Source organism: Rhinoderma darwinii, chromosome 2 (genome assembly GCF_050947455.1).
Source record: "Rhinoderma darwinii isolate aRhiDar2 chromosome 2, aRhiDar2.hap1, whole genome shotgun sequence".
NCBI lineage: Eukaryota > Metazoa > Chordata > Amphibia > Anura > Rhinodermatidae > Rhinoderma > Rhinoderma darwinii.
This window is the reverse complement of record NC_134688.1, coordinates 108426439-108452950: the sequence shown is the minus strand read 5'-3', so window position 1 is coordinate 108452950 and position 26512 is coordinate 108426439. Positions and strand designations below refer to the sequence as shown.

Genomic DNA, 26512 nt, shown 5'->3' with positions numbered 1-26512 from the left:
AGGACCACTGTCACGTACTGAAAACATGATTACAGTACGGGACAGTTGTCCTGCAGCGAGGCAGAGACTCCTAGCATCGTACATAAGTACATAAGTATGATGCTAGGAGCCCGGCTCCCTGCACTGTGTTCGGTCCGGGACTTGCGGCTGAAATACATTCGTCAATTACGGACGTAATTAGTGTGTGTGCACATACCCTTAAGCTTTTAATTTGGAGCTTCTTTTGAGGCGTTTTTCATAGTGTTCAATGGAAAATCAGCTTAAAAAAACACCTCAAGAAGTGACATGCACTTCTTTTTACGGAGCATCTTTTTATGCTCCATTTTTGTAAAAAGACCCCGTATGAACTAAATGCTGTTTTTCCCATTGATTTCAATGGGCAGATGTTTGTAGGCGTTCAGCTTCCGTTTTTTAAGGCATTTTTCGTGGCTCAAACACCCCAAAATACGCCTGAAAACACTGCGTGTGAACATACCCTTATAGATACAGTGAAGGAAATAAGTATTTGATCCCTTGCTGATTTTGTAAGTTTGCCCACTGTCAAAGACATAAACAGTCTAGAATTTTTAGGCTAGGTTAATTTTACCAGTGAGAGATTGATTTTCTTTTTTTATATAATCTCATTGTCAAAATTATATATATTTATTTGCATTTTGCACAGAGAAATAAGTATTTGATCCCTTTGGCAAACAAGACTTAATACTTGGTGGCAAAACCCTTGTTGGCAAGCACAGCAGTCAGACGTTTTTTGTAGTCGATGATGAGGTTTGCACACGTTAGATGGCATTTTGGCCCACTCCTCTTTGTAGATCATCTGTAAATCATTAAGATTTCGAGGCTGTCGCTTGGCAACTCGGATCTTCAGCTCCCTCCATAAGTTTTCGATGGGATTAAGGTCTGGAGACTGGCTAGGCCACTCCATGACCTTAATGTGCTTCTTTTTGAGCCACTCCTTTGTTGCCTTGGCTGTATGTTTCGGGTCATTGTCGTGCTGGAAGACCCAACCACGAGCCATTTTTAATGTCCTGGTGGAGGGAAGGAGGTTGTCACTCAGGATTTGACGGTACATGGCTCCATCCATTCTCCCATTGATGTGGTGAAGTAGTCCTGTGCCCTTAACAGAGAAACACCCCCAAAACATAATGTTTCCACCTCCATGCTTGACAGTGGGGACAGTGTTTTTTGGGTCATAGGCAGCATTTCTCTTCCTCCAAACACGGAGAGTTGAGTTAATGCCAAAGAGCTCCATTTTAGTCTCATCTGACCACAGCACCTTCTCCCAATCACTCTCAGAATCATCCAGATGTTCATTTGCAAACTTCAGACGGGCCTGTACATGTGCCTTCTTGAGCAGGGGGACCTTGCGGGCACTGCAGGATTTTAATCCATTATGGCGTAATGTGTTACCAATGGTTTTCTTGGTGACTGTGGTCCCAGCTGCCTTGAGATCATTAACAAGTTCCCCCGTGTAGTTTTCGGCTGAGCTCTCACCTTCCTCAGGATCAAGGATGCCCCACGAGGTGAGATTTTGCATGGAGCCCCAGATCGATGTCGATTGACAGTCATTTTGTATGTCTTCCATTTTCTTACTCTTGCACCAACAGTTGTCGCCTTCTCACCCAGCGTCTTACTTATGGTTTTGTAGCCCATTCCAGCCTTGTGCAGGTCTATGATCTTGTCCCGGACATCCTTAGAAAGCTCTTTGGTCTTGCCCATGTTGTAGAGGTTAGAGTCAGACTGATTAATTGAGTCTGTGGACAGGAGTCTTTTATACAGGTGACCATGTAAGATAGCTGTCTTTAATGCAGGCACCAAGTTGATTTGGAGTGTGTAACTGGTCTGGAGGAGGCTGAATTCTTAATGGTTGGTAGGGGATCAAATACTTATTTCTCTGTGCACAATGCAAATAAATATATATAATTTTGAGTATGTGATTTTTTTTTTTTTTTTTAATATCTATCTCTCACTGGTAAAATTAACCTAGCCTAAAAATTCTAGACTGTTCATGTCTTTGACAGTGGGCAAACTTACAAAATCAGCAAGGGATCAAATCCTTATTTCCTTCACTGTATAGGATCAGGAGAATGCAAATGTTGAAGGAACATCGCACAAATCGTTAAATTCATCTCAATTCCTGGTGAAGACAAATTACTCATCCTCCCATATAGAGATCATATTAATAAATGTCCAAGAACCCCACTGATCAGCACAGTGAAGGGGCATGGTCTCCATGGCACAGTGGCTGGTTCATTCGAGCAGCTGTGCCTGGTTCTGCAGCTCACCACATTCAAGTGTATGGGAGGAGCTGTAGTACCAGGCACAGCCACTTGTACGGATGAGCCACTGTGCTTATGTAAACAATAAAGGAGTACCACGGCCTCTTCACTGAACTGATCGGTCTGGGTTTGGAGGTCAAATCTCTACCAAACATTGATGGCCTATCCTAAGGATATTTATGTCTTGGAGAATGCCTTTAAGAGGACTTTTTATTCCTTTCATTCAAATTACCAGGACACTTAATGCTTTGGAAAAAAAAAAAAAAAAGTGAACATTTCCTGACCCCCATCTCAGCAAGGGCCTCCTTCATCCATGGCTTAGGTCAGGGTTTATGAAGCGTAGGGACATCTTTCTTATCTCACAGGGCAATTATCGGCAACGAGCGTTAGGGCTGATTCAGACAGTGGCGTTTTTGCTCACGCAAAACATGCAGCGTTTCGCCTGCGCAAAAGCCACTTACCTGCTCCGTGAGGCAGCATCATATGATGCGCGGCTACGTGCTTTTCGCGCAGCCGCCATCATTATGACATGCCATTTGGATGTTTGTAAACAGAAAAGCACGTGGTGCTTTTCTGTTTACATTCATCCTTTTGACAGCTGTTGCGCGAAACAGGCAGTTCGCACGGAAGTGCTTCCGTGCGACCTGCGTGGTTTTCACGCACCCATGTCGCACGGAAGTGCTTCCGTGCGACCTGCGTGGTTTTCACGCACCCATTGACTTCAATGGATGCGTGATGCGCGAAATACGCCGAGATATTGTACGTGTCTCGCTTTTTACGCAGTGGACAAACGCTGCGCAAAAAGCACAGACTGTCTGTACTGCCCCATAGACTTCTATTGGTCCATGCGTGCCGCGTGAAGTCCATGCGTGCCGCGTGAAAACCACGCGGCCTGCACGGACGCAATTCACGTTCGTGTGAATCCGCCCTTATATGAATGCGTCTCTGCCCAATAATTGCCCAGTGTAAAAGGGCCTTTAGTTGTAGCACTCTTGAATGGTCCTATACACTTTGTCCCTAAACGCACACGTAAGCTTATACAATACATTCTTTTAGCGACCAATATAACGATTGCCAGGGCATGGAAGACTCCCAGTATTGCATTTTGCTCATGTCAAATCGAAACTAACGTGGATCAAGATCAATTAAGTAAGAGTCTTTCAGACTCCCAGAAGAAATTCGATAAGATACGGGACACATTTAAAGCTCTTCTGCCACCATAGTACTTAACAGCTATAATTTATTTTTATTTTATGTTTTTATAAAAACACTATATTAGTGTGTTTGGCACAACATCGTAATTACATTTTATTAAAAGTAATTTTTACTTTTTCAGATACAGCCGCTCTGTATCCAGCAGCGGCTGTATCTTGTGCTGAGACCTGCATCTGTCAGATCAGCAGGATCCACCGGTTATCAATCACATCTAAGTTATGAACTAAGATGTGATCCATAACAGCTCGATCATGCGTGTCAGACACGCAGAACCCGCTGTCACTGAACCAGTCAGTGCCGCTGACCTGACCGATACAGGTTTCAGCACACGATACAGCAGCAGTGTATTCAAGATACAAAGAGCTCTATCTCAAAAAGTAAACATTTTTAATAAAAAGTAATTACAAAAGGTGCACCAAACACACTGATAGGCGAAATAAATATATAAAAATATATATATATATATATATATATATATATATATATATATACACACACACACACACACACACACACACACACACATACTGTATGGGTTCCCAGATTGCCACTTTCTAGGTATCCCACCAGGCCTTGGTTTACTCCATGCGAGTGTTTATCTGTTTTCCATACTAATGACAAATCCCATGATACAAGGGATGTTAACAACGCAGACTTCCATTGGTTGTAGAGGGCACGTAACTTCGTCATCACACACTGGAGTTAACAATCAGTGAATACAAATATATACTCTGGTTGCACATGCACGATTATTTCATCATGGAGAGCCCCTGCAAACACCGGTCATCTCCCGGGAAGGATTAGGGTTTCCTCTGGATATGTAGGATTGTCACTTATGTATTACAGGGGAAACGAGTGGCCACGCAGAGCTTCCCTGGGTGATAACAGTTGGTGTCTTGGTTCGCTCTATTCTAACAAGGGGTTTTCCTGTTAAGACTATCCCTTTAAGAAACTGCAGCAGAAACCCATGCCCCCCCATCTCTACCTGCAATAACAGACCAGTAAAACTTTTGGCAGATGTTTCTCCCATTTACTTTTGTCATTCATTCCTAGGTTTACTATTCCTTGAACAGTTCACTACTAAATCTATCAGTCATGGAATACATAGAAAATAAATAGATTCAAGGCAGAACAAAAAACAATAATCTATACATTTCTATGACTCATTTTTATTTTATTTCTTTTTAGCTGCTAAGGGCACACTACAGCACATGTGCAACAACGTGTAGTTCTAATTTTTTTTTTTGTTTGTTTTCATTTCTTAAAAACGAGATTGGTCCTAAAAATATAGAAAGAAATAAATTTAAATTCACAGAAAAACTGTACATTTATCAAAAGTCACTATAACACAGTTTGGTTACATATATATATATATAAAAAATAATATAGGAGGATGTGAGAGCTGGTGGGGGTAATCCTGGTGTGGGTCCAAAGCACCATCTAAGCTGCAGGACTGACCTTGAGGTGGAAGCAGTCACACAGCGATGCTTAGTCCACGGATAGAAAATCCACACTCATACTCTCATTCAGTGTAGCAAAGACTAAACCTGTGTTTTTCCTATTCTGTGTGATGTTGAGCATATTTCGGCAATAAATCTGCTACCAATTTTGATACATATACCTTCTATGTAAGTGACTCGTGTCTTAAATCAACAGCATTTTAAATAAACTCATTCTAGAAGAACTGTAACACACTGCACTGAAATGTTGAGGCCTGGAACAAATTTACAAACTGGGTTATTAGAGAGCTCACGTAGTGAAGCGAGAGCAGACAGAGCTCCGTTGTGGTATCAGACTGTCAAGTTGATAAGAAAGGTCCATGCACAGCAAGAATAAAACATTTTCCATGATTATTGGGCTTTTGATAAAACACTGGAAAGTGGAGAGCAGTTTCAAGTGACCATGATCGGAACGCAAAACACTGTATACATCTATAAGGCAAGACAAACCAAAATTCATAAGAGTGCTGCCTTTTAAATATCGACTCATTCGGCCATAATTTCTATCAAAACGGATTCATGGTGTTCTCATGAAAACTGTTGTAGCTCACAAAAAGGTTGACGCAACAGGTTGTAACAAAAGGCTGCCCTTACAGAGGTTCTGTCACCAGGTTATAAGTGGCCTATCTTGTACATGATGTGATCGGCGCTGTAATGTAGATTACAGCAGTGTTTTATATTTAGAAAAACTATCACCAAGTTATGACCTATTTTAGCTTTATGCTAATGACTTTAAGACAACTGGGCGTGTTTTTACTTTTAACCAAGTGAGCGTTGTAAATAGACATCGCATCCAACCAGGACAGGATGTCTATTCACAATCCCAACACTTTGGTAAATGTTTGTGTGTGACTTAAAGCACAGCACATCGAGATCACGTTGTGCTGTAATTTACAGCGAGATTACGCTTGCTGTGCTGTAAGTCCCACACAAACGTTACCGAAGTGTCGGGATTGTGAATAGACATCCCGTCCTGGTTGGATGCGATGTCTATTTACTGTCAAGACGCTTCAGTAACGTTAATGTGTGTGTGTACGTGACTGCACATAGTGAACAACGCAGGATCACTATGTGCAGAGTAAATGAATGGAGAGAACTGTATGACGCCGATTGGTCACTGATTGGTCAGCGTCATACACTCCTCTGTACAACGCCCAGTTGGTAAAAAGTAAAAACACGCCCAGTTGTCGATTAAGAAAGTCATTAGCATAAATCTAAAATCGCTCATAACTTGGTGAAAATAGATCGTTTTTCTAAATCGAAAACAGTGCTGTCACCTACATTACAGCGCCGATCACATTATGTACAAGATAGGGCACTTATAATGTGGTGACAGAGCCGCTTTAAGTTCAACACCATTTAGTTTTTCTTTATCTAAATAGCTCCATTCTGTGCTGACAAACTTACTTCTTAAGACGTCAGTAAATTGGTAGGAGCTTTTAAAAAACAAAAACAAAAAAAAAAACGCCAACAGTCCTCAATTGGGGGGGGGGGGGCAAGTAATCCTGTTGATAGATATATATAACACAGTATACAATGAGCTCCAAAGCTCCTGCTAGTGGTGGCTGCAGGCAGCCAGAATTTTAGCATTTCACTTGATCTATACAGGCGATTTGGAGAAAAACGGGAGATTCCACCCCTATATTAAAACCGGTGGATAGTAAAACAACATGGTATTCACAGGTGGACTTTCACTTTAAAGTCATGGTAGAGAGAAAGCCTTCTTATAGTTGAGTATTGTGCGCAACATGCTATGTAACATTCAAATTTCATATGAGGACAGCTGAAATCAGGTTTAACTGGGCATTTCTGTCCACTAAACTAGCCTCAGATTAGAGACAATTTCCAGTGAAATCAAATATTGAAAATATATCAACAAAAGCTCTAGCATTACTTAAGAAAAGATACGGTGGTCATTTAGAGAAAAATAAATACGTCTGCATTTTATAAATTCATTTTAAAGTCTGTCACCTACAACATCCCAAAATAAAAAACAAAACCTCTCAACATCCTGAATATAAAAATATTTGAGTGCAGTGCCAGCGTACTACTAGGAAGATCAGTCCTTGCCCAGTTCTGCCTCGGAAATGCACTTCATATAGAAGGGAACAAGCTAAACTAGATGCCATCCCCACTACCTTCCCTGGTAGAATAAAAAATAACTCAATGTAAAATATCAGAGAATCATTTTGACTTTGATTTACAAACTCATAACATTTCAATGGGTTAAGTGCATAGGACATTATAGTTTATTGCTTTACAATGCAACACATTAGTTGCAGTCGAATATTGCTCTATATACCAACTGCATTACCCCATTCATTTTCCTATTATTTGTATGACTCAAGCAAGGGAACCACATTATTTAATTCAGTCCCAAATTATCTGCGATTACAACCACGTGAGGCCCAGATCTGAAGTAGTAAAAGTATTTTTTCCCTGTAGAAAATGAGATTTTGGTGAATTTCTTATTGGACAGATCACTCTTCTAAAGTGCAAGATCAGCTATAATCCGACTAAACTGAAGACAACGGAATTGAAACATGTATCCTAAAGATTATGTTTGCAGGCAGAACTTAGATCAAAGGAATAGGGTGGAATGTACTGGCACTGCGGGTTCTATAATGGAAGAGGAATACATTCTATGTAAATGAGAAAAATTAATTTTTAAAGCAAAATAAAACGTTCTCGTTGCTTCTTCTAAATGGTCCTGTACTACCTGAAAGACTAGACACTTCAGTTAAGCACCGGAATACTAATGGATGCAGACCAGTTTCTGAAACATGACAGCCAAATGACGTCACTTGCGGCGAGCCTAAATGAGCTCTCTACATGCCAAAGGTCACCAGCAGGATGGACGTAGAAAACGGTTACAGCACTTACTCGGAATATAATATTTCGGAGGTTGGTTCTCAAAAAAAACAAACACATTAAATACCAAAAGCAAATGGCTATGCAGCAGACACCATGATAAATAAATACTCAACGAAAATAAAAATAAAAAAGAAGAAGGTGGTCACATCAAGTCTACACAACTTATTATAAAGTCAAATACAAAAGCTAAAAAGAAAAATTGGAGCAAGTGTCCTCTGGGAACCCTGTAGTGATTAAGGCCTGTAAAGACCTAAAGGTACTTCTACTAGGTGATAGCTGGTACCTCTTAGTCTAAACATCAGGGGGGGGGGGAAGAAAAAAAGAAGAAAGCCACTGGCATGGGAGGAGGTAGTGCTAAAAAATTAAGGGGACAAAAAAAAATGTCTTAAATAACAAACAGTGATAAACCAAAGGAAGCAGCACATTGAACAAAATGTAATCGGAGGTGGTTAGATCCAAGTTTAGCCCAGGCTACACAAAATTATTGTTCTGTCACAGCTAGTGCCCCGAATACTGGCCATACAACACCATACGCTCAAAGAGACGCTATAAAGAGGATACCTCATCTATGGTTCAAACCAAAATGCACAAAGTTACTATTGCTATTGAGCAGATCCTGAAGCCCCATGTAAGGGTTTATTACCGGCCACAGGAACAGGAGTGCGCAGGTGCCGAAAGTGTAAAATACGGACATGTGACAACTTATGAACGATTCTAGTACACAACTAAAATGTATATCATTAGGTAACGGTGCCCATTTTGTGTGAATGTATTGACTATGTATACATGTACAGTATAAATATATGTATTTTGTACATTATACTAATGTAAATGTAAGAATGGAATACATGTAAACGTGCATATTTCAGTTCAGTAGATATGAAAGATATCGGCTCGTGTACACATGCTCAGTAGGAAGGTCTATATACGCATAGTTAACACTGAGATGTGAATGCAGATAGAGCCGAGACGAGCTGGGCACAGAAGACTCTCGTAGCACAGCTACTCCTAGTTCAGGCTAGGCTGCCTGGTGACCACATTAAATATCTCTTCCTCAGATACACCGAGGGAATGAAAGACACACTGGGTAAATGGGTTAGAAGAAAGGGTCAAAGGGCCACAGATAATGAGAAATGAAACCCGAAGTTGTCAGAATTTCTCTTCAAAGTAGGGTGTGCACACCTTGAAAGATGAACGGACAACAAGAGAGATGAACCCGTTTTTCAGTGTTGCAGAGATGCACAAACAAATGTTAAACTAAAAAAAAATAAAAATCTGCGCTCCGATCTCAGAGTGAATTGTTTTCTCGCTCTTGGTTAAATTCCTCCCATCGACTTTGATAGAACTTTTTCAGAACCAGTCCAGCCTTCCCTACGTCAGAGTCGTCCTCGTTAAATAGTTGGCAATTACTGAACACCAGCTCGGCATCTTCTGCAAATTCTTTACAGCTAAAATATCTAGACACATAAAAAGGAGAAGGGTTTGATGAAAAATTGGTTAAACTGCGGCATTTCACACACAACCCAAATAATATAAAAATCACATTAAAGAGATTAGTAGAATGCGTGTCTGTAAATATGGAGGACATACAGTCGGCAATTGGCAAGAGCAGACTACCAAGCCAGTGCTGCCAGTAAAACGCTGTTAATAAATAGGAAAGTAGCGGTCCTAAACCAATGGGAGATATATCAATACCTTTGGGAACGGGGTAGGTAATTCTGATAAATCCCTAAATACAAAACTAAAGCAAACCAGGGGTATTCTTTTACAGGACCACTAATGTGACCATTATTGTATCAAGGACTTGCCTTCCATTCAGCAACTTGTTCCGCATGGTAGAAAAATCCATAGGGTTTTTGATAATTTTCCTGTATCCAGGGACAAGCCGCGGATTTACGGGTTCCAGGAAGGGCCAAGCATCGTCATGTGACTCCATCTCCATTAAGATGATTCTGAATTGCAGACAAATAAAAGCTTAAACGACGACTTCCTTCATTATTACATCTATTCACCTCTCTAATAAGTAAACCTGTATGTTCACCTACACTATGATGTACCCATTGGAATTGCATTTACAAGCAGGAGCAGCGTTGTGATACCAGAAAAAGGAATTGTCATTCATACTGCCAAGAGCCATCCGGTCAGAGAGTCAGCAGCCACAGGCACTTTTATGACACAAAAAGCGGCGCAAAGGGGTGTAACAAGCAATTCACAATGGTTTCTTATGGACCGGCACACCCTGCACCAAATCATTCTATTATACCTAGAAAAGGGTCATCCGCACAGCAGAATTAATAATTGTGCTCTTTATTGTTTTGATGTAGCTGTTGCTCTATAAAGTGAATATAGGCTACCACGAAGAGCAGCCTGTAATCTGCTGGCAGTGCAACGATAGGAAATTTTAATAACTTTTTTTATCTGTTTTGTCTGTGCATCAGGAACATTCAGTTCCAGTTAGGGACTCGCAAGTCTGGGGATCCTTGTCGTGGATTGCGAGCTTGCGTCCTTTTGGCCAAAAAGATCACTAATACCCCAGGTATTTTTCATTATTACTTATATTCGCTTCTCTTGGACACAGCCGGGTCTTTGATGCTGGGAGAGCATGGTGTGTTGTTGTTTGGCATAGCAAGCAGGGTATCCCGCTCTATGAACTATCAAGGCATCACAAATAGGCTTCTACCTGGCTATACACGTTGTGCCTCATGACGTACACACTATCCCTCCATGTTTCACACACTTGCACCCCATTATCCATTTATTTCTATTGAGGCACTTCACTCATTACTGCCCCCTATATTTCACTTATAGTATTACACTTGCACATACACTATTCTTTTCTTACTACACATCCCATGCACCACACACCACTCCCCTCAAGACTAGTGGGAGTGGCTATTATTTAAAGCACCTGCTCACTCCATCAGCGTTTCTGACCTGGCTGTGTCCATTTGTAAGTATGGCCTTTTTCGGAATTTTAATAACTGGTAGTCTTGAGACCATAAGAGAACATCTTTTTGTAAATAAAGCCGATAATAAGTGTATATTAGAACATTGCTGTTTAGACATTTTCCTATGATACATGTGCAAGTATATTTTAAAGGTGGATGCCAAGCTATTAATAACTTCATTTTAACTCGATACATGATCGGCCTCTTTATGCTTCTCCATAGACAAAAACACAGGCGATCATAAATGGATTTGCATTATAATCAGAGACCTGGTTTTTTTTTTCTAGACATTGATGGAAGCTCAAACTCTTGGACGCTCTAACCCACGGGTGGACAGAGACAGCAGAGAGCCCCTGTACAATGACAGAATATGGGCCCCTTGCTCTCCAAAAGCACATCATAGAGCACCCCCGCCCCCCTAATAATTCACCAGTAATCGTGAGCGCTGAAATTCATTAGCTCAAGCCCTTACGTGCCACCAACTAGACAGTAGGAAGGGGCTAGCTGCTTTTAAGGTGGTGGTGGGTCCAAATGCACCTACAAAGGTTGCACCTTTGGTAGGTCTGCCTCTGCCCTAACCAAAGATAAAAATATTCCATTGACTTACTCGCAGAACGTTAAATCAGGGCACTGGCTTCGAGTTCCAATTCGTCTCCGTTTTGCTAGCGATGCTTCTGCTGGAGATTGCTGAGACACAGTTGCTGGTTCTTTTCGACGTGACTGCTTCAAGGGACTGTCATCTTGATATCGTTGCACAGTCTTTTTGGCTCTTTTGGAGGAGCCACCAGGTCGTAAATACTCACTTTCTCCTTGCTAAAGAAAAATAATGTAAAATCTAAAATTACACAAAAATTGTTTCAATTTACAAGTAAATACTTTGCTTTCTTGTTTTTATACTGGGATTACATTATTTCATGTTGTTTAAGTGTATTGGTTGCCCTTGGCAACAGACAGCAGTTTTGCTTCACTCTGCTGTCAGTCATGAGACCTAACAGCTTAAGCTCGAACTGTGCAACTGTCACTCGAGTTCCCACAATGCACTGCTCTCTGGTAACAAAAACTCACAGACTTCTGACTTTAGCATTGTATCAGAATGAAGAAAACATCAAGTTAAATCAGCACGAGGTAAACCAAGCAAAGTATTTACAATGTTAATCAGCATTTGATGTTATAAAAAGTAGAGATTCCCGTTAAATACAAATTCCTATTGAAGTCAACTTACCAAAGAGATACAGTGGGGGCAAAACCAGTCCCCTTCGGGAATTTCTGTCATCGGAGGTCGATGACAATAACTGTGGCAACCACGATCACAACTGTCACAAAGTAACAGGCATTCATCATTGTCCCCTTTTCGACAATAAATGCAAGTCTGCAGGAATAATGGCAGAGTTCATTAAACCATACGGTGAAAGACATATACAGTAACTGAGGTGTAAAGAATAAAAGCCACCAAGTCTCTCACCACTTTATTAACTGAACGTTCCCAGGCTAAGGACTTCTCGAACTGCTGCAGACAGAGAGACAACTGAGCGGCACTTCTGCATCGATCCACGGTTTGGTGCCACAAACGCAGACGTGACGTAATGCTGTACTGACTGCCACAAACAGGAAAGACGTTCACATTTGGTACGATGTCCAGACTTTTATAATATGTGCAAGTGAGAAGGATAAAAACCCGCACAATGTAAACATGGGATGATTTGCTCACGTTTCAGTGGTACAAGAGGTCTCGGTGTCTGTGATGACAATCTTCTCATGCTGCACCTCACTTAATATCCACAGTGGTTCCTTCAGATATCTTCTTTCCACATGGTGTTCCAGGTCTAGAAGTCGCAGCACGGCTATGTCTAGTGGATTATCTGGCTCCCTGTGTACTCGTCCATCTTCTGTTTTTACTTTTGCAAAGATATCATCTGATGCTTCCAATTTGTACTCAAAGTATTTTAGGTCACTCCGAATAGAGGCTAAGCTGGCAGGGGTCCAGCCCTGTAAAATATGGAAAAGCCAATTTTAAAAGGTGGCTTCTACATCCTGCTAGATTTTTCTGACAATGCCAGTCTAAACACCACAGAACGTCAAATAGAATAAAATCACTAAATTAGAGAATAAAACAGATGGTAAATGTGACTGACCCGTAGTTGTAAGTCTGACAGCATGACCCTCTGTTCCAGGTCTTCCACCCGCTGTAGAACAGAGAGATCCACCTGCAATGTCCATTGCTCAACTGACCATTTGTCCAGTGTTTCTTGGCTCATAAGATGACCTTCAGGGGGTTTGAATTGAAAGACTGCATCTAGGTGCAAAAACATTAAAAAAAGAGTGATCCTCACGGTTATGAAATGATAAATGTATTAGGCCTCATGCCCACTTCAGTTTTTTAGTCAGGGTGCTATCCGTTGTTTTAACTGATGGCACCCTGGCACATTCATTTTAATGGGGCCACGCACACTTCCTTTGTTTTAATGGACCCGTGCAGCCGTTCCGTCAAAAATAGAACAGGTCCTACTCCTGTCCGTTTTTGACGGAACAGTTTCGCACTTTATTGATTTGGTCTGTGAAACAATGGACTGCACACGGAAGCCACCCGTGTGCGGTCCGTGTTTCACGGTAACCACCATTTGCGGGCGTACAACGGCCGACGGAAGTGTGCGTGCAGCCTTAGGCATAGGAATCATTTGTTATTTTTACACTTTTGTCGCACCTTTTTTTTTTTTCTTACCAGTGGCTGACCGGGCGCACATCTCCTTGAGGTGCCCAAGATGCTTTGTGAGATATTTGTGCAAGGATTTTTCACGGATTCCTCGTGGATGCAAAGCCTTATGCAATGACTCCAGAATAGCTGGGTCCTTTATCCACCACCATGCGTTTTTCATATCTGAGTATCCAGAAAAGAACATACAATTGATTCCGTCTACTTTTAACATTATACTTAGGCATTCAGCAATATTTTACCAAATACAACTAAAACAGAACACATTTTGCCCCTTTACTGCATAATATCACCCTTTCATAAGAGAAGAGAACAGTGGGCTGAACCTGGTCTCCCAACTCTGCTACATCATATGTCGGAAGAAGGAGGTATCAGGCACGTTTGATTTCAACATGCCTAATCCTTCGCGCCCGTGGAAGATAAGCCGCTGCCAGGGATGCCCGTCATAATGTTACCTTATTCCACCCTCCCCACTGAAAAACATGCCAACATTCACATCACATTTTTGGCCTATGGTTAACACCAGGCACAGCTTGAGATGTATACATTAAACGTAGCCTGAGCCAGTTGCTTAACAGTAGCATCCGTCACCCATATACGTTAAATGGACGCCATAATCGCCTATGGGTGACTGATGTCGCTGTTCGATATCCGTCACAGGCATCCGTCACCCAAAGGCTATTGATGGTATCTGTTTAAAAGCATACGTCATGAAAAGCTCATGACTAATACATTTAATGCACGTCTGTGACATTTGCCATACATCACCCATAGGATCCATGTTAAAAAAATAAAATAAATACATACTGCACGTCCTACATTTTTTTTGCAGTATGGAATGGCAGTCGACTATGCTCTTCCATACCTACCAAAAAAAAAAGAAAAAAAAAAAAAGGCGTACCAACGTACATCAGGCCGGCGAAAGTCAAAAGTACACGCTTTTGGCCTCCATAAGCCTAATGGAGCTCTATGGTCACATTTAGTGTACATCGGGAGCTTTCCCGCCGTACACGCTAAACATCGGGCCAAAACATAAAGTGAAGGGGTTTTTTGTGTATGGCCATTAATCTGGCAAAACCAAATTGCTTGCATATATGTGAACTGTTTCTATGCGGTTTCCTAACAGAACTAGTCCTGCTTCAAGGAGAATCAATCTTCAGTAAATTGACAGCAGCCGCATAAAAACCAAAAATTTCCTTCAATTACCAAATGGACAAAATTTACAAACTATAAACCAGTCTATGCAAAAATTTGTGTATTCAGTGGACATACTACAAAGAAGCCATTGGGAACTTGACTTCTCTGCTCAAACTGAAGATCATTTCTGCTGTTCGGATGAAAATATATTAGGGAGTTCTCGAGTAGGAGTATCTAGAAGTGCATTTTGCGCATATGTGTTGGATCGACTCTACTAAGGGAGGAAGTAAAGTATTTCCTGTGATCACTCCATGTCTGAACTCCTTCAATGCACTAGAACACAGAACATATATTTCATTCTGACTGTCTACTAGTAACATTATGCGCTTAAGAATTCAGAAATATTTTACCAAATACAACTAAAACAGAACACATTTGGCCCCGATACTGCATAATATCACCCTTTCATAAGATAAAAGTTGGTCAAACCTGGCCTACCAACTCTGCGACATCATGTCGGAAAAAAGAGGTATACGTTAAACAGGTGGCATCAATAGCCTTTGGGTGACTGATGCCTGTGACGGATATCGAACCATGGCATCAGTCACCCATAGGGCGATTATGGCACCCATTTAACGTATATGGGTGACAGATAGCAACTGTCACAGGCTATGTTTAACCTGAATTTCCACTAGTTTAGCGCTGCCCTTTAGTCAACAAACTAAGTAAACCAATAACTTACTTGCTGGTATAGGCCTTTCTAGCAGTTGACTGTAGTACTTTTGCTCTATTTGTGTGAACAGTTTACTGGACGGTCGCCCTCTCGGTTTTTCCAATGCAGAGCTGTGTGTGGTGGCATTGCTCATAGGCTTGTTACATACTTGGCAAACTGTGGGCACAGATGGCAGTTGAGAACCAACAGACTGATGCTGTGTGTCTGCCAATCCACTGACCTGTGAAACGTAAGAAGCTGGTATCAAAATGTTTCATGCAAGCCCAATGTCTTGACCACATCAATAATGGAGATTTTTTGAATTGGCCATCATAAGCACAAGTGTTTCTTCTTTCTTACCAATATAGAGTGTAAAACAAACACACAAAAAACCCTGGAGATTTAAGGATTGTAGCTATAGATAAAAATCTACGGCTACTTTAAATCACCCAGGCCACTTGACTGTGCAGGGACAAGTTAGAAGGAACCAGCGCCAAATCAGTGCTGTGTTTCTCCATGCTCGTGATCGGTTAAAGTGTCGCTAAACGTTTGACAACCTTCTGACATGTCAGAAGTTTGGATTGGTGGGGGTCCGAGCACGGAGGCCCCCACCAATCGCTAAAACGAAGCAGATGAAGAGCTCGTGTGAGCGCTCAGCCGCTTCGTGTCTGTTCAGCTTTTTCCGGAAATAAATGTATAGGTGTACGGGCTCAATAGAAAGTCTATGAGCCCGCACTCCGATACATTTATTTCCGGAAAAAGCCGAACAGACACGAAGCGGCTGAGCGCTCACACGAGCTCTTCATCTGCTTCGTTTTAGCGATTGGTGGGGGCCTCCGTGCTCGGACACCCACCAATCCAAACTTCTGACAGGTCACTATGACATGTCGAAAGTTTGTCAAACTTTTAGCTACACTTTAAAGGTCTCAGAGGTCTGACCCTTACCAATCATAAAGTGATTGCGTATCACAGCGATAGGTCAGCACTTTTTAGGATGGGAAAAATCCTTTAAGTACTAATGTTGCCTTCACGTAACAAAGTTAGTCGCTTACTCATTCCCCCATCTCTTGTATTTCACCCCCATAGGTCCTACATATGGTCTGTTACACATTATGATTAGTATGCAGCAGTTTTTAAAAAAATAAATAAATAAAAAATTTAAAAATCACATCATCTGTTCTCCAAAACTGAAGAAGATGATGTAGAAATGATCTACAAGTTAGCGCATTTAGAAAAAAAAAAAAAGTACCAACCTCCATAATTATAGAATTACCTGTATTGGTTGTGTATTTGAAGTGAGAGATGATGGAGAAAAGAGGGTACTTGACGGTGATTTGAGGTTTTGGGAATTTTCAGTGCAAGAAGTTCTAAGGAGTGAGTTAAACAACCTGTTATCCTTCTCATCTGTGTCTGTAGCTCCTGGACAGGGCCCAATATCAAACTTAGGCGTTCCCTCGGTGTGAGGAGGACTATTCTCCGGTGTTAACACAGCGCTGTTCATAATAGAAGTTTGACAATGTGTCAGCCATGACAGCACGGTTGTCTGATTTATGTCCTGTTGGCTTTCAGAAAGATGTGCATTTGCCTGCAAAAGGCCATTTAGTGGAGATCCAGGACACTGACAGTATTTACAATGCTCCGACTTCCGAGGACGACCTCGTGAACGATTAAGTGAGCAGTAATATTTGTCGTCTTTCCCTTCTTCCTCTTCGTTCTTCACCCCAGAACATTCTAACAGTTGAGTTTGTGGAGTATCTGAAGTCTTAACTGGAAAAGAATAACCTTAAATCAGGATCTGGTGTCACATTTTACACTATTAGGCCTAAAAAATTACATTTTTAAGCTACATCAACGACTATGTCTGGAATTACGTGACACGTGGCAAAGCATTAAAACATGTTTTACTTGAAAAGTAACTAGACATTATACATATACAATCATCATCCAGTAAGAATGCTCACAAATAATAGTTAAATGCATCTTTTTTTATATAAAAAAAACAAAAAAAAAAAATAGGAAAACTTTATTGCCACAAATAACAATTACAAAGAATCTTGCCGTTTTTTACAGGAACTCACAATTTTATTTCTGAATTCAAAACAGCCACTCAATCCCAAATCCACCACAACATGGTACCTATAGTGATGGTTATAGTTCACAGGGACTGTTAACTGGGACTAAGAACTGCAGAATGAGCCGCATTGCAAAATCTGCACCTCCAATGCAGTGGAGTTGCTGTTTAATTGTGAAGGTAAACATAAAGTTATATTTTGTTTGTTGTTTGTGTACCCACCAGAGCTGTCTGCCAATCCCTCCACAAAGATGCCACCTATGTGTGGAAGCATCCAGTAGAATCTGCGGTACCGATCCTGACCCAGAGACATACAGCGAAGCCTTTGAGAACAACTCATGATTTTTTTTCTCAGAAACATCTGACGCTGTAAACCAAGAAAACAAAAAGAAAAACTGAGAAATACACTCCGAAGCACAGAACATACATTCAGTAATAAACTAAGCAGTGGAAAGGCACATGTAGGGTGTAATTAGGGTTGTCACCATAGCAGAATTTGGACTTCGACACCGATACTTTGTGCAGTATTGCCATTCCCGATACCAAAACGATACTTTGCCAATAATAATAATAAAAAAGTTCTTCCACTCTCTGATGTGAGGCGCGTTGTGCGATGAATTTTGAACCTCCATGTGCCTCACACATTAGTAGTAATTAACACGATCACGTTTTCACAGTCATAATGGATAATATTAGGTTAATATGTGAGGTACATGATGGGGTTAATTACTATTAATGTGAGGCACATGGAGGTTCAAAATTCATAACACCTCGTGCCTCACTTTAATAAGTGAAAGAAAGCAGTTTATTTTTTACAGCGTACACATCATAAATGACTCTATAAATTTGGTTGTGCAGGTTATTACGGTCGCGATGCTACCAAATGTGTATTTTCGTCAGCATGAGGTGATGCGGCCGGTGCTGCACTAATGAGCGCCGGCCCTGAAGAGAAAACATGGCGGACTCTCTGCAAAACACCCCTATGTTCTCGGTCTTCAGTGTCGACGCTTCCGCTCATTAGTGCAGCGCCGACACAGCATGCTGACCGCGCGCGCACACTTGTCAGTACCGGAGCAATGGCTGTATTACACAGCCGCAGCCTCGCACTGACTAAACACATGTGTTACAATACTAAGCTGTGCGGCCGCACAGCTTGGTATCGATATACATGAATTAACGGTATTGAACCATTTGAGTGTGCATGGTGTCGATATTTCGATGAATCGCGCAACCCTTGGTGTAATGACCAATCTTACAGGATTATTCATGGAATAATAACTTGTTGCTTATATAGCACCAACATATTCAGCAGAACTGTACAGAGATTGTTGCCATCAGCCCTTGTTCCCAATGGGGCTGACAATCTAACGTCCCTGTCCCAGACATACTTGAAACAATATCATAGGAAGCTAATTAATCTGATCAGTAGGTTTTTCGAGTGTGGGAAGAAACCCACACATACACGAGATCATCATACAAACTCCATGCCTTTTGTGGAGTTTAAGACACCCACGCTGCAAAGTAACATCGCTGAACCACCACAATGCCCTAATGTGATGTACACTGAACGCAACCAAAAGAAAGAAGTCAAAACACATTTGATACCCTGCACTAACGGCCAGGATTAGAGAGAACACAAATCCTTGCCCTTTAACCACTTAGATGCTGTGGTCAATACCAACATTGGTATCTAAGCAGTAAGATAGAAGTGGGGACCGTCTGTTACCCCATCATGGAAATGGTTGTCATGGTACCCTGGGGGCCTAATGAAGGCCCCCAGGTCGGCCATGTTTCTCCATTTATTAAGCTCGTAAACAGTATGTATGTATTACATTGTATTGTGCAAACAATCTAACGATTGCATATTGAAGTCCACTATTGGGAGCAAAAAAAAAAAAAAAAAGTTTTTTAAAAAGGTTATAAATAATGATTTTAGTGTAATAGAAAAAAAATATTAAAGTTACAAAAAAAAACACTTTTCCCTAAAGTAATGTAAACTATGAAAAAAACAATTGGTATCAATGCATCCGTAAAAGTCTTAACTATTTATCCTGCACAGTGAATGACGTTTAAAATAAAAATAGAATCAGTTTTTTCCGTCACTTTGCCTCCCACATAAAATGGAATAAAAAAAAAATATCATAAAGCCGAAAAAAACAAACGGCTGAAGCCGACAGAGGTTAAAAATATTGTAGCTTCACCTCTCAAGGTCTTTACAGCACATGCTTAAAAAAAATAAAATGCTGTAACCTTTAGAGTAAATCTTGCTACATGGCTCCTATTACAATAAGTACGAGCATCAGTGCAAGGCTGCGTGCGTAAATAGAGAACAAAAATATTTCAAAAAATGTATTCTTTGGCTCCCTGTTCTACTAGGAGGGGGCAGAGTGTCATTACAGACTCAGAGGAAGAAACTGCCCGGAACCTAGATTAACAAATAACCGCTTAACCACAGAAAAAAAAAAAAGAAGGCAGTTGAGAGCCTTGTTCACACAGTGCAGATTTACAGCTGAATATGCATGTATTTTTTAAGCCAAAACCAGGATTGGAACCTAAACAGAAGAAATCTATGAAAGGAAGGCCTTATAGATCTGCTCTCCTGGGCCCGATTCTGTTTTTGACTAAAAAAAAAAAAATGCATGCAAAATCTGCACTGTGTGAACAAGTCCTTAGTTGCATTCGAGCCCAAAAAGCAATTTCCCTGCAGCATTCTGCAAGAGAGAGGTGGTTTGCCCGGGACACATGAAGGTCCCCTTCAAAAGTAGATTACTAAGAACAAGAACGGTGTCTTATTTTAAACAGTATAAGACTCTAGTAATTTTTCACGCAGGACGCCAGCATTTTCCTTCTATACGTTACCTTAGTGAGCTTTTCTATCTGTCTTTCTAGATCCAAAGTATTCACATTAAAGGAAACTTCTACCTGCAATATAAAAACATGAAATAAACTCTCTCAGTAAATCAAGTAGATTCTTTAGAGTCAGATTCAATACATTGTTTCTTCCTCTCAAGGGGTTATTTACACTCTGTTATGCTACAAGAAAATATTTTTTTTTTATTCTGTTTTAATTACATTTTCCAAAAACATATATTCTTTTTTTTTTTTTTTTTTTTAAATCAAACAAGTTTTTATTGAATAAACATCATACATTATACATCTTATGCAAACCAGAAAAGAATACATTTTCATTTTTGTTACAGAGCATCCATTACATTTAAAGTGAACCCCCGTCCCTTCCCCTCCAACTTAACCTCCAATGGTGTATCTAGTGGCGTAAGTGGCAACAGTGCCGACTTATTCCAATTAATTTGCAGCCCCGAAAATCTACCAAACCTTTCCAAGACGGTCATTATCACCGGTAGGGACCGGTCTACCCCCCCAAGAACAACAAAATATCGTCCGCATATAGTGCTATGCGCTCCTCCAAGTCCCCACAGCGAAACCCTTCTATACCCGGATGTTGCATCACTACGTTTGCCAGGGGTTCGATCGCCAGAGCGAACAGTAACGGGGAAAGTGGGCAGCCCTGACGCATCCCCCTCCCCAGCCCAAAAGAGTCTGACATCATTCCATTGGCTCTGATTCTAGCTACCGGCTCCCTATACAGCAATTTTACCCATGTAATAAAATTCCTCCCAAAACCAAACCGCTCCAAAACAGCCCATAAATACCCCCACTCCACACTATCAAAAACGCCTTAGCGGCGTCTAAAGACAGCACTGCCCTACACCGTGCATCTCCATCATCTGTCTGCAAGTTCAGGAACAATCTTCGTAGATTAACCGCATTAGATCTTGATGGCATGAATCCCGACTGATCCGGGCCCACTACTGTAGTCACTACTCTTGTCAGCCTGTTAGCTAGGACCTTTGGCAAAAATTTTATGTCAGAGGGCAGCAGGGATATTGGTCGGGTCAGGTTGTGTCCGGTCTCTCCCGTTTCCCCTACCAGTGCCCCTTCTTTATCCTGCAGTTGGTGGATGAACGCACTTTCCCGCGGAGGCCTAGCGATACTAGCTAACAGTCTGCCCGTCATTTCTCCCTCCTCATAGTATTTTTGTTGCATAAACAATCTTTTATTAGCAGCTTGTTCCAGCTGATGTTCCCTAAGTAATTTTTGGGCTACCTTCCACTGAGCCAACGTTTCTGCTGTGTTATTGGCGAGATGTCTTTCCCCGGTTGAGGTCACCCTACTCGTCAGATGTTTACCCACTTGTCGTGATTTATTCTTTATAATCGTGATCTCCCGGATACACACCCCCCTTATATTCGCCTTCATAGCATCCCATAGGACATCCGTAGGAACCGTACCTTTATTAAACTCAAAATATTCCCGCAGGCTCGTAGTGATTTTCTCCTCCCCCACCAACTGTATCCAGAACGGGTTCAGCCTCCAATGCATTCTTAACCCCCCCACCTGCGGACTGGTTCAGACCTTCAGTAACATCGGGGAGTGATCAGACAGCGACCGTGGCAAATACTCCACCCCCTCCAAACACATAATCCCCAACCCGTTACTAAACATCAAATCTATTCAGGATAACGATCCATATGTAGATGACACACAAGAGTATTGCGTAGTAGAGGGACACTTCGCACACGCCATATATCCGTAAACCCCACCTCTGCCATATACTTCCCAAAACGCGTCAGATCAACATCTCCCACTCCCCCCCCCCTTTGGAAACTTATCGCGCACTTTGTCCATTATGTTGTTGAAGTCCCCCATTAGTATGATCGGAACTACAGGCCAACCAGCCAGCCGCTCCAACACCTCTCGTATAGGAACCACAGAGTACGGGGAGGCACATACAGCACCACAATAATACATTCCCAGTTAAACAATTTACAATGTACCCCAACATACCTGCCCTCCCCATCCTTAAAGGAAGCCAAACAGCAAAAAGATACATCCCTATGAACCAGGAGACTAACCCCCCCTTGAGTATGTGGAATGAAAGGAGTGGAAACTGTGCCTAATCCAAACCCTATGTGCCTGTTGCACAGTATCAGTGGTAAAATGCGTTTCCTGTAATCCCATCACACCAGCACACTGCCCTTTCAGGAAATCAAATATAGCACGTCGTTTTGTTGCCTCCCCCATACCTTGCACGTTCCAGGAGAAGAAATTGACCCTCCCCCATCTAGCCATTTCTTTTATCTGACAGTGGTAATGACCACATAATCCAGTGATATTCAGAGCGTACTGCGTTTCAAACTACCCCTTCCCCCAAAACATTTCCCTTCCTCCACCCACCTCCCTAACCCACCCAACTTACCCTCCTAAGAGGGCCCGGGCTGGCGAAGAAACCTCCACCAGTATGACATTTCAGCTTCCCAATCACGTTGTAGAAACACATCTTTTCCCACATTATACACCTAGGAACCATGAACCTCCCACCACAATATATTGATGGCATTTCTGTGACTCAAATAGCTGTTGCATCAATTTAACTGACATCTCTGTCCACCCCTCCCACCAGTAGAGAAAGAGAGACTACAGCCCCACATAATAACATACAAATGCAGAAAACAGTGCCTTATTCCCCTTTGCAGCACATTTTCATCTTTCCATAGCAGAGTCCCCGCCAGAGCCATCCATCTTAGGGTATGTGCACACACACTAATTATGTCCGTAATTGACGGACGTATTTCGGCCGCAAGTACCGGACCGAAGACAGTGCAGGGAGCCGGGCTCCTAGCATCATACTTATGTACGATGCTAGGAGTCCCTGCCTCGCTGCAGGACAACTGTCACGTACTGAAAACATGATTACAGTACGTGACAGTTGTCCGGCAGCGAGGCAGGGACTCCTAGCATCGTACATAAGTATGATGCTAGGAGCCCGGCTCCCTGCACTGTGTTCGGTCCGGTACTTGCGGCCGAAATACGTCTGTCAATTACGGACTTAAATAGTGTGAGTGCACATACCCTTAGGATCACACCGCAGCTTCCTCCCGATCCTGACGAAGGCGATCCTCATGACTATCCAGCCATCTTAGCACATCTTTTGAGTTCTCAAAGAATTGTACGGATCCCAGCGCCACCACCCGAAGCTTCGCGGGGTACAGCATCGAATACTGAACACGAAGATTCCTCAGTCGTTTTTTAATGTCCAGAAATTGCATCCTCCTTTTCTGAATCTCAGCAGAGAAATCCGGATAGAATGACACTTTCACACCGTTCACCCTTATGTCCTGCCGTTCCCGGGCCTGCCGAAGAATTAAATCTCTATCCTTATAATGAAGCAGCTTTACCAAAACAGGTCTTGGCGGCCGTCCAGGTGGGCCAGGTTGAGTAGGCACTCTATGGGCTCTTTCCACCACGAACAGTGGAGTCAGCGACTCTTTGCCAAACACCTCCAATAGCCATTTTTCAAAAAAGGAGTCCGGGTTGGACCCCTCCACCTTCTCAGGTATTCCCACCATCCTCACATTGTTGCGACGTAGACAGTTCTCCAAATCATCAGTTTTAGACAGTAGGTAAGTAACATCCACCGCATTTACATCCCTCCTCATGGGCAGCAGTCTATCCTCCAGCTCGCCGACACGGCCTTCCACCGCCATTGTACGCTCCAACACTTTCTGTAGATCGTGGCGTATAATAGAGATATCCTCCTTTATCCCCCCGACCTGGCAGGTAAGTTTAGCAAGCGCAGCATTACACAGGCTTACCGCCGAGAAGACATCTGCCAGTGTGGGGCCGGGCTTGTCCAGGCCATGCGGGCCTCGATCCGGGCCTCCTCCCGAGCTGCCAGAAGCGTCTCCTCCTCATCTGGCTCCATCTGTGTCCGCAGGGGTTCATATCTGGACCCTGAGCTGCCAGACAGTTCTTTTCCTCCACCCAACATCCCTCTACAAGTATCAGACGTCGTGGGTGTCCGCCTTGCAAAGCGCTCCAGCCGGGATGCCGCTGCCCCTCTGACATCCCTGCAAAAGTGCACGTGTCGGCGCCATCTTGCGCCCTCAGCCGCCTTGGATTTCCTCGTGCGGGTCATCACAGCCTCAAAATGCTCCGGAATTGCATCTCCAGGGTGGTCTCCTTCTCCCCTCTCACTACAGGTATGTCACCCCTAGTAAAATTCAGCCACAGGATGTGTATTTAGGATATCGGCAGCGGGAGCTCCGGTTCCTGCTACTGCTCACATACGCCTCTAAGCCACACCCCCCCCAAAACATTTAGTACAACAAAGACCATGTCAAATCCAAATGGCAGGCTAAACAAGTTCTCTGAAGCAATAAAGATATCAAAATGCCTGCATTAAATGGACATTCTTATATTACGGTCAACATTGGATGTATATAAAGAAAAAAGTAAAAAAGAGATAAATGAAATAAGAACAAAAACACAAAACCGTTGTTCCAAAGCAATAAGAACTTTCAGGACATACATATGACATAACAAATTAGAGTCGAGACCAGACCAATGAAGAATATAATAGAAAATCAAGTAGTATCAGAGTAATGTACTTCCAAGGTCTTCTAGTGAAGAGTAGCCAATTATAAATGTTCTTATGTTTCTTAAATGAATGCGTAGAAGCATTTATTGAACCATAGTCAAGGTGTAGGAACCTTGTTTCAAAATTATGGAAGGAGGCCCTGATAGAATCCCCGATATCTGGAGGTTAAGCAACAAGTGGAATGTCACGATGTTTATTCTTATATACAATCCACTTATCCCAAGTACGGAGAAATCGCTCTCTACGACCTAGCTCCCATCCCATGAGTACCCCAAAGCGATATAACTGGTGTACCTTTTTCCCTCCATTGTTGCTACAAGAAAACCTCTCACTAGCATGTGGACACGTGGGTACTCAATTGAAATCCATCAGTCTTTCTGGCTAGAGTAGACAGATGTGCTTTCCAGAGTATATATTATACAGATTTGATTGTTCAGTGTCCGCGATTTACCTCTTCATTCTCAGTTGGTTTCAGTAATGCAAATTCATCCCCCCCAGTCTCTTCGTTGTCCTCATTATTGCGCATGCTGCGTCTTGTCCGACACTCCTCTGCACTGTTGGCTTGAAGGTCATGTCGTCCGGTCTTCTTTCCTAATGCAAACTTCAACCTATAGGAGATACAAAGCCAGTATGGATCATCATAAATAGTTTCGTTTTCTTTATGCATGCAGATTAGATCCTGTATGAGAGGGGATATCACTGTAAAAACTAGGAAGGTATTTTTTTTTTTCAACCATAAACTGGCAGAAAAGCTGCACAGTTTTGCATTCACATGTTTTCTAGTAAAAGTGTACAAAAGTCACGCTGAACAAAACTAACCTTTGTACTAACCACAACCTCAAAAACGGTCACATAATGTATAGGGTAAGTAAGACTGATCAGGTCAAGTGGTAATGATGATCAGGGGGCAAAAACACAATTTAGCATTTTGTATTCGAGTTAGGTATTTTGCCTTGCATGTAAATTAACCTGAGGGTTATTCGCTCCTAAAATTTAAAAATTCACTCGAGGCATTTTAGAGGAAAACTAAATTTGCACAAAAAAAATAAAAAACAATTCCAGCGGGAGAAATATATAAAGAATTCTACTATAAGTGTTCCAGGATATCAGTCATCCACTCCTCCTCCTCACAATCCTGTGTCTGGCTGTAAGACAACTGGCTGCAGAAGGTGCCTTCCCCACTGCACGGTCTGCAACACGATACAAAGATGTGTAAGCCCCAACAATTTTTCTTAGCTCCACCCCTCAGTCATTTACCAGCCAAAAATATGTTACAGATCAGCAGGAAATTAACTCCTGTGTACCCAATGTAGCAGCTTCCACTGGACAGAACTTAAGAATCAATCTTTTTTTTTTAGTACTACCAATTAAAGTAAATGCAGAACTCCTCAAATCGTTATTTTGTAATCTTTACATCAATGGTCAGGTTTAGAAATCTTAACGGATGTAAAGTATCATGTTATCAAACCTTCAAAGAAACATTAGCAAAACAAGAACAAGAATCCGACCCTACCTGCGAATTTTGCCCTCAATTATCCACTTGTTCTTTCTATAATTAGACATGTTCTCCAGAGTTTTGTCAATTTCACTGCGGAAAAAAAAAATTAAAAA

The 26512-nt window shown here is 41.9% G+C and overlaps 1 protein-coding gene across 5 annotated transcripts in view; it reads right to left on the bottom strand.

Moving 5' to 3' along the window:
* Positions 1-4644: 4644 nt before the first annotated feature.
* The window catches only part of BAZ2A (bromodomain adjacent to zinc finger domain 2A), a 76689-nt gene continuing 54821 nt past the window's right edge, over positions 4645-26512 (bottom strand). For 4 of the 5 annotated variants that reach the window (XM_075852087.1, XM_075852084.1, XM_075852085.1 and 1 more), the window contains 14 exons: positions 26415-26489; positions 25353-25509; positions 20302-20364; positions 17665-17809; positions 16645-17138; positions 15402-15612; positions 13532-13687; positions 12945-13105; positions 12521-12798; positions 12275-12407; positions 12035-12181; positions 11420-11625; positions 9673-9816; positions 6311-9321 (listed from right to left, as the gene is read on the bottom strand). In XM_075852087.1, coding sequence (XP_075708202.1) covers positions 9153-9321; positions 9673-9816; positions 11420-11625; positions 12035-12181; positions 12275-12407; positions 12521-12798; positions 12945-13105; positions 13532-13687; positions 15402-15612; positions 16645-17138; positions 17665-17809; positions 20302-20364; positions 25353-25509; positions 26415-26489 — 2539 coding nt within the window. In that variant the 3' untranslated portion in view covers positions 6311-9152. Of the gene's footprint in view, positions 4771-6310; positions 9322-9672; positions 9817-11419; positions 11626-12034; positions 12182-12274; positions 12408-12520; positions 12799-12944; positions 13106-13531; positions 13688-15401; positions 15613-16644; positions 17139-17664; positions 17810-20301; positions 20365-25352; positions 25510-26414; positions 26490-26512 lie in introns of those variants that run through there. The other variant, XR_012881369.1, reaches the window with a different exon arrangement.